At 31.9% G+C, this 9,784-nt stretch overlaps 1 protein-coding gene across 1 annotated transcript in view; it reads left to right on the plus strand.

Annotated features, from left to right (window-relative positions):
- The first annotated feature begins 867 nt into the window (after positions 1–867).
- LOC108761650 (pancreatic lipase-related protein 2) overlaps positions 868–9,784 on the plus strand; it is a 14,160-nt gene continuing 5,243 nt past the window's right edge. The window contains exons 1-3 of the mRNA XM_018508290.1: positions 868–1,686; positions 4,037–4,308; positions 4,720–4,990. Of these exons, the coding sequence (XP_018363792.1) occupies positions 1,539–1,686; positions 4,037–4,308; positions 4,720–4,990 (691 nt within the window). The 5' untranslated portion in view covers positions 868–1,538. The remainder of the gene's footprint in view (positions 1,687–4,036; positions 4,309–4,719; positions 4,991–9,784) is intronic.

The raw sequence follows: 9,784 nt of genomic DNA on the forward strand, positions 1-9,784 counted from the left end.
TATAATCCATCCTAAATGTAACATTTAGGAAATATATTTTTTTCTAAATAGGATAAGAAACTTAGTTAACAATAAAATTAACAATACAATTAATTTATTATTATATAAAGTTAATTAAAAGTAAACTTTAAACGTAAGAATATACAGACTTCCATAACCTAAGTTGTTGATAGCTTCATCTTTAAACAAAAATTTTATATATTTAGTTTTTACAAATCTATTTCAAAAATTTCTCTTTAATAATATAAGAAAACATAATTACTTTTTATGTGTTTGATATAAGCAACCCCACAAAATTTGTTTTTCATTCAAATATACAATATATTACAATGTCACCTCACTGTCAAAATTAGTTATTCTACTTTTGTAATAGAAGATCTGTTAAAACAATATAGTAATCTTTGGTCTTATCTTTCCATTTTGAAACCGGACCGCTCGGAGAAAGAGAAGCTCCCAGTTGAGCTCTTCGAGGAGTGGGGTGAAACGGAAACATATGATGTTCAGTTGGGTCAGCAGAAATTTGAGTGATTAGTGCATGGCCGATCAGTGGACTACAGTTCATTGACGACGCTTGACCGTGACCGTGTCATCGCCGACCGATTCTTCTGTTCACGTAATCAATCTGTCGGATGATAGAAAATTTTTAGCGATCGATCGAAAAGGGAATTGTTCACAGTAATAAGTGTGATTTGGAAATTGTGTTTCTTTTTGAAAGTTTAAAACTACATACATTAAAGATTATTTAAAAAATCGAAATTCTATATAAAAAAACTGATAATTTTATAGATTTAAAAATGGAAAATTACTTAAATATAAAAACTAAGAATTTCTAGAAGAATCGAAAAAAAACTAATGACTTGAAATATCACAGTCAAGCCGCGCGACTAAATGTGCGCACTATTAAAATTTCATTTATTTGGAAACGGACGTTCAATATCGAGACTGCCGCCGACACAAGTGCTATCATTGGCGCTTTGCGTCAATCGATTTTTTCATTATTATTACTCCTTATCACGCGGCTTACATAGTGGCTGGCACTGATGAATTGCCCCGTCGAGACAGACATTTAGAACTCACGAGATCTTCGTAGAGTCGACGCCAAGGACGTCGCAACATATTTCTGTAGCATTTAAAGCGAAGTGTTCATCTTAAACTGACCACAAAAGTTCTAAAGATTCAAATTCCTTGGACGTTTAAGGTTGCTTGCTAACTTTCGAGAAAGTGAAGTGATAAAGAAAAAGATTCTTCACGTGTCGTCTATAATTTATTTTCATCGAAAGTGAACACATGAAGTTAACATCAGAACACTGTGATGACATAATTTACTCGACAAATAGATAACAGTGCAAAGGTTTCTATTTGTTTTTAAGAAGACGCCTAATGTTACAATATTATTTTAGTATTTGGTGCAACAATATGTATGATACGATCAAATTATCGTAATACGTAAGAACGCGATATTGTGAGAAGTGTAAGTTATATATATATATCAACGTGAAGATTGTACGGATATCTGTTAGTACGAAAAATATTCCAACATGTCTTTCCTTAACGAGATGATAATGTTGGCATACACAGCCCAAATGATGTCTACCTTGCCCGAAAAGGGAGGGAATATTAGTGTAGCTCAGAATACTACAACTTTGTCACCGGTGGAGGTAGAGAACAAATTTGATTTTTACGACCGTAAGTATCAATTTCGAAAAATTTACTATAATCTTATTTTACTTCCAAAATAATTTCTCTGTAGCTGAAAATACTCCGTGAAAAAATAAGAATATAAGAAGGAGAATGTAAATTCTTTAAAGGTAAAGATTTAGTCGGTAATACAGACGGCTTTAGGATCCCTTTAAGTATTGTCATGAAAAAATGTTACACACTTCTAACGTTGCGGGTTTCCTGGATTCTTATTTTTTAAAGACTAATAAATTAATGAAACTCATTAATTTTGGAAACATTTTTATTATATCTTTTTATTTGATCCCTAGTTTACCTGTATCTTTAAGCGGGGTCTACAATAGAAGTCGTAGCAGTCGTAGAAAATTAATCAATCACAATAAAATATGAGAAGAATAATCGACTATGATTGGTCAATTTTCTACGACTTAAGACTCTACGACTGCTACGACTTCTATTGTAGACCCCGCATTACAAGCGTTGAAAGATTTGATATCTAATGGATTCACGATACTAGTTAATTAAGAATTAATGTATCTTTGCTTAACATTAACGTAATTGAACAATTGTTTTTATTTTAAAGGTTATAATGTGAGGAATAAGATTATGCAACTTAAATTTATAAGAAATAAGATTATGTAATTTAAAATTATAAGGAATAAGATTATTTAACTTAAAATTAAAAATAAGTTTGTAAAAAATATTTGTTTAAACAATTTTTCACAATATTTGACGTAATTGGAAATATATCCAGGTCCACGAATACTAATTGAAGTTTTAAGAAAATATCCAAACAAAGGTCGGAAGAAAATTATAATAAATTAAGAGTTAGTGTACAGTCATGTGCAATCGTATATTGCCCTTATCGCTAATCACTGATCTCCAAGGCGGAGACAAAACATCATCGGGGTCTTCGAGGAACTGATAGAACCGCGTGCGGAGATATGGACGCGCTGATAACCCCTGAAAAGTAATCCCATGCTGGTCTCTCGAAATGCTGGTCGATACTATATTAGTGAAGGACAGCGAATAAACCAGTTAGATACGCATGTCAAAATATTTGTAATTGACACTGAGCCAAAACTTTATATAATATACAGGGTAAATCATTTTAATGTCCCATTCCCAAAAACTATTTTTTTTATTTTAGAAAAAAATGTTTCAGAAATAGAACGTGCGCGTGCGCGGTTTCAAGGGGGGTGTATATTGATCCTAGGGCGGAATCCATAGAAGTTGTTCAAGATTCAAGATGGTCTTAAGCTGTAGTGCTTGAGACGTCGTGAACCAATGAGAGCCGTATTAGCATCTTAAGACATTGTTCGAGATTGTCTTGAAATTAAGAACGAACTATGGATTCCGGCCAGACCCAGTAAGAAATGATGATGGAATTGACATCGATTTTACTGTAATTTCTCACTGAATATTCTTTTTTCGTTTTAAGCGAATGCGTCAAAAAGATATGAAGGTCGCTTCTACTTTCTTAAATAGAATTATATGATTTTTTTACTGTATAATTCCTTTCATTATTTTGCATTAAATTAAAGTATTACTAGAATTCTAGTAAATTTAACCAAGAAAATTCTGAATGTTGGTTATCTCAACTAGAATTCTAGTAGATTTATCAAAAAATAATGTGGTAGGTTTAACCAAAGTTTTGGACCGTTTATTTTCCACCAAAATTCCTATTAATTTAATCAATTATTTTCCTCCGTGAAACGATACTAAAAGCGAGAATACCTCCTTAATACTTTTATGAATAGACTAATGAGATAAATCAATTAGTACAAAAAAAATACATACCCTGGTAGCAAGCTGACGTCAAAATGACGTCATTTGACGTCAAAAAGACGTCATTTGACGTCAAAACGACGTCAAAATGACGTAGCTTGCTACCTGGGTAGTTTCTTAAACAAAAAAATATGTAGGCAAAATAGATTTTTTATAAATAAACAACTGTGTATTTTCTTTATACTAATTGATTCACTCTATTATTCTATTTATAAAATTATTAAAGTATTATATATTAAAAAATTAATAGTTTACGAAATATTTACGAGACATTTTATGTCAACATGTGTCAGAATAAAATATCTAAACGTATCATTAGAATCAAAATAAGTTTTTTTGCAAAGCGTTCAAACAATTTATTTTATGATTTTTGAAAGTTTTTACAAGTTTTCTTGGATAAAATAAGTTTTTTTTTATGAATGTATGGACCTTTATGGTAAATAGATTTTTAACGTGTCCGTTCTGAGTCAAAATTAACCATTTTTACACCTTTTTAGCCTCCCTTAAATAATTGTTGCACTTTCATTGTTGTTAAACACTAAAGAAGTAAAAATAATTTTTTATTAATTAGAATGGTACATGTGGCGATGTTACGAACCGTTCGGATGTTTTTATATTGGACCACCCTGGTCTGGAGAGAATCGACCGGTGTCCACATTTCCTGCAAGACCGGACAGTATCGATCCTCATTACATCCTTTATACACGCGAACAGGCCGGAAAACCTTATGAATTAAAGATTGATGGAAATTCAACGATCCGGAAATCGCCCTTGAACAAGAAGAACAATTTGTATTTCATTATCCACGGATTCCTGGACAACGGCGACAAAACTTGGGTCTTGGTGAGTGCCTCACAATTTTTTTTTTTTTAAATTGATATTTCGTAAATATCTTCCAAAAAAGAATAATTTTGTAGTTAAGGCTCCTGAGTGGTCATCACAGCCATGTTTAATCGTGACAAAAATTATCATTTCTCGCTTCTGACCTCACGATTCAATATAGTGATTATTCAGCCTTAAATTGTATTTGAAATTTACGTAGAAATATTAACCGAGGCTATCATGTTTTCTGATTATTAGATTCAGCTTTGACTATATTTAATACTTTTTTACTTATTCGTGCTTCACATTCTCTCATTCATATTTTATTCTATAAAATCCACTTTACACGATTTATTACTCATACAGAATTCTATAAAATATATTTTATAATTACTGCTATCAAACTCTTCACTCATGTAAACATTTTGACAGAGAGTGATGAAGGAGTTGCTGTTGCGGGAGGATTGCAACGTCGTGATCGTCAATTGGCTTGCCGGTGCTGGACCACCCTACACACAAGCGGTGGCGAACACACGGCTAGTGGGTGCTATGACAGCTCGTATGGTAGCACTACTAATCGAGACCATGGAATTACTACCTTCCAAGATGCATTGCATCGGTCACAGTCTAGGCGCTCACACTTGCGGTTACGTCGGATTCCATTTACGCGTTCGATACAACTATACACTAGCTCGAATTACAGGTAAAGTTAAATGAACAACTATTGACATAAATTTTTTATATGTATTATAAAATGTATTGTTTCCTTACTTCAGAAGTAACACAACTCAGGAAACGTGATTTTCGTCTTATTACCATGAATTAGTTATAAACTATAATCAACAATTTTCTATTAATGGGTTACGTCTAGTTAAAAATTTTGAACAAATCAATTTTTCAAAACCACTGCACTAATTTATCTCTAACACATACACACACACACTTTGTGTATTTTTTTTAAATATCAAAATCTTTAATCCAAGAGTTTTTGTATTCAATGTATACTTTTCATTTTATAGACTAAAAAATATCCGTTTTTAAATGAAAATCAGCATTTTAACATTGAACAACCGCCATTTTGTAGGAATCCAATTTGTCGAAATATTAATTGATTAAAAACTAGATAAACTCAATTTTTTTGAATTTTTGATTTCTAATAATCTGGTTCCGAGCAGCACTGCTCACCGCAAAACACTTTTAAAAAACACACCTGTCCTTGAAACAGACCATGAGCTAACTTAATCTTTATAATGTTGCTTTATAGTGTTAAATAAGTCTATTGGAGCTGAAGGCAATCGTGCATATATGGAACAACTCTAGAAAAACTATCGCGTTACATATTTGCATCTTGCAGATCAGCATAAATATGCATAAATATGCATATAATTCAATAAAAATGTTTTATAACGAAGTAAAATGATTCTGAAAAATCTTATATACATTCACTTATATAGGTACTTTATACAGATAATTCCTGTAAAAGAAAAAGAATAGGAATACGTAGCATTACTGCCTACTGTGTCAGTTTTGGAGCCCATTTTGTCAGACGCTCATTTTTGCATAACTTACGAAAAACTTAATTATTGCATAATTGCTAACAATATTATAAAAATTGCTTATACTATCTGATAGAAGACACGTTTTACTTTGTATTTATGGTTTTGAAGTTGTATTTTTACCTTTTGTTTAAGAAATATTGTCTAAAAACAAAGTGGTATGTCGGTGACCTTCCTCTAAGAGAACGATATATTACCCATGCAACCGTACCGCGATATATTACCTATTTTCAAATAACGCAATGTAACATAGTCGACATAACACAATAATTAGCAAGCAAATGATATAATGTGGATAAATAAGCAAGAATGTAAAATGATTAGTTAAATAGTTCTCCAAAGATTACGTTACGCGATTAGAAAACCAGACTTCTTTATAAAAAGTTCAAGAAGCAATTACAAGAAGGGAGTGTAAAAACTCTCTTTATGTAAAGTTGAAGAAGTGATTGCAAAAGGAAAACGCAAAAGGAGAAAGGAAAATACGGAGTGAAGTCATAGAGATATGTGAAAGAATGGTATAAAAGTGCAGTCGTTACGGTGTTTTTTTTTTCTTCTCCATTTTTCTACTTAAAATCGGTCATTGTCAAGTGGGTCGCTTGTCCCCTCCCGCAGTCACAAACAGCTCGGAGCATTACGAAGATAGCCGATTGAATCGTAGATGATCAGGATAGCAGTCGCCGAAGAAACGTCTTGCTCGAAAAGATTCAACGTCAGTCTTAAAGCGTTATTAATCATGTAAAAATTGGGATAAAAAATTATTTTAATAGCAAAATTATTAATAACAAAAGTCAGATACTTTCTCGAACAGTAAACATAATAGGAACATTTTGAACCGAGTTAAAATCGGTTTTTATTAAAATTTTTATTGTGAATTTTTAACATATTCGGGTGTTAATTTAACATAATATGATTATGTTAATATTTTGTGTTAAAATATTACTTAATATTTTTTAATTAAAATATTATGCTTTTAAAATAACACAATTTTTTAGTAATTAAACAAGTAACAAAAATAATATAGTTTTAATTTCTGAGATAAATAAATAAAAAATGCATGTGTTAATTTAATATATTATAAATATGAAATTTACTAAAGAAATGTTTTACAATTTTTTTTTAAATTGTGTTAAAGCGTAAAATTTTTGTATTAACCTTATTAGGTTAACTTTTACATGTTTATGTTATTTTCTAACGTACTCTCTTGTGTTAAATTAACACAAAAATTTGACCGTTTGGAATACGTAAAACGAGTTAAATTTAGTTTTTCAACTCTGTAACTTTATTATTCTTACACTGGAGAAAGAATATTCATTAATTAGAATTCTGTTAAATTCAACCAAAAAGAACAAAACAGACATATATTTATATTTATCCAACATTCTAATTAAAATAATTAAAAATTCAAATAAGATAAAACCAGAATTCTAGTTGATATAATCAAAATTTATTTTGTTGATCTGATTATTCATCGTACACACATATTTTAATATCTAAAACTTACGATCGGAATCTTCAACTTTCCATCAGAATTTCCATTTCACAAACTTGTAATTTAAATGATTAGTGACATTTTTTCAAACGTAATGAGCTAGGTTAGGACTCAACGATTCTTCTCGCTACAAGCAAATACGAAGTAATCGTCATTGAACGTAACGACTGTAAAATCACGTTACTTTCATTGTATTTTCCTGTGCCATCGGTGAATTTATATAATGTGCAATATCGAATAAACGAGAAGTATCATTTAAGCATGATAACGGTTTGTAATTCACTGTATCGCGGCATGCGGAAATTAAAAATCATATAACATCAAAAGATATAATCATTGTGTGAGGATACACTGAAAAAAAAAAGTAATAGCTACCAAATGTATTTTGTTTAGCAATGTTTAGTAAATATTTCTAAACGTAATAGTTGTAACCAACTATTTGATAATCATTAGAAAAGTAAACTAAACGTTTAGTTGGTCATATTAACATTCGATTGACATTACTTCGCCAAAGTTTTGGTATAACATCTCATCTAGGCTTAATTATTATTACCACACTTTTTTAAATGATACCCCGTTCTCTCTTCTGTTTTGTAAACCGTACCGTCATTATGCAATTTGCAATACCAATGATAAATCGATTAGACGCGTACGAAAGTGAGTCTGTACGCATAAAAGACATAGTCTTGCGAAATTTCTATTTCCCTCCCCCGTCGGTATCGATGAGATCGAACGCACCCGATCGGAGGTGGATGGGTTTGGTCGTTACGTAAGCTATCGATCCCATCGGGAACTACCAGGATAACAGAAGAAGGCGCGAAGTGTGTTAACAAGGGCGGCGGCGGGGCCTATATCGTCAATGGCTGCGAAGCGACCCGCAGAATTCGCCGAGGGTAGGCGAATCGACGCCCTCTCTCCGCCTCGGCGCGACCACGAGGCAGGACATCCCCTAACGAGGGGGATGTATTGGTTCCACGAGGACGGCCGACGAGACAAGGCATGCATCGGAGATGCGAAAGGGAAACGTCATTCCTGGACCCGTCCAGAGACTGCATTCCAAAGACCGAGTCCGAGATTGCGGTAAACAACCAGAATAAGAGAGCACGTTGTCCCAAGAAGTGGCAGGATAGCAGGAGAATAGGCCTCGTTCCCGAATAAGGACGAGAAAGATAATGGGATATCATCAATCATAGGCGTGAAAGAGTGCATTCTGAGGAAAATTATATCAAAGCGAAATACAAATCCGAAATTTCGCAATAAGTTCTTCACAGACTTTAAGATAGTTAGTAGCAAGTCAAGTCGATGAACTAATTTAATTTGGGGGATTATTATTATTTCAGTTTGATCGCGCTGCAAATTCGAAAGTAATCGGCACGCAGTCATGTGTGTATGTGAGATTAAGGAGAATACAACTTTTTTCGCGATCATTTGGGAATTGTTTTATTTCTACATTTTTTATATATATTATATTTATTTTTCTTCATGGAGACCGAAAATTATCATAATAATGACATTACACTCAAGCAAAAATGGGTATTATCTGTGTGAAATAAAATTAATAATATCTTTATTACACCATTACGAAATCGCAGCCAATTATTATCAATTCAAGCATTTAAAAACTAATTTAGAGAATTGGCTCAACAACTGTCTGAATTAGTTAAATGATTGAAGCATAACTGGCAGCAATTTCGTAAGGATGTAAATAAAAATTTAATTCTTTTTCCAATGTATCTACCAATTTATCTTTGAGTGTAATATCAATATTGCGATAATTTTCGGTTTTCGTAAAAAAAAATAAAAAAAAATAGAAATATGAAACGATCCCCGAACGGTCGAAAAAGTGAAAGTGGAAACTTTCCTTTATTTAAAACACTTATAGGTGTATTATTTCAACATCTGGCTTTGACCGTAAGTGATGCTTCTCTTACTGTTGATATATTCGTATTCTTCGCTATCCTGTTCTGGCTTAATATTGAAATGTAAATCGTTCGCCATCAATTCTTCGTTGTAATAAATCTTTTCTACACGCGAAATATTCCGAGTTTATTGCATGCCATTTGTAAATTTTGTCCAAAGGAACAAAAATTATGCTATGCGTCATGATGCAAGAACGTTTACGAAGGTAAATCATCACAACGATAATTTACCTTAGTAAAGAGACTGAACGTGAGGTTAACGTTTTGTCTCTACGAATCGTAAAATAACTTTCATCTTTACGCAATATAGTATAGTATTACGGCAGAACTTACAGTAATCCTTATGTGACAGGAGCTGAATCATGTATGCTTTATAATGTTAAGCAAAATGAACATTCATTAAGATCGTAGAACGATATACAGTAAGAATAAATGCTATAGTTCGTATCATCTTCAAAACTTAATTATAAATATATGTATATATATATATATATATATATATATATATATATATATATATATATATATGTAAA

Source organism: Trachymyrmex cornetzi, unplaced genomic scaffold (genome assembly GCF_001594075.2).
Source record: "Trachymyrmex cornetzi isolate Tcor2-1 unplaced genomic scaffold, Tcor1.1 scaffold26, whole genome shotgun sequence".
Lineage (NCBI taxonomy): Eukaryota > Metazoa > Arthropoda > Insecta > Hymenoptera > Formicidae > Trachymyrmex > Trachymyrmex cornetzi.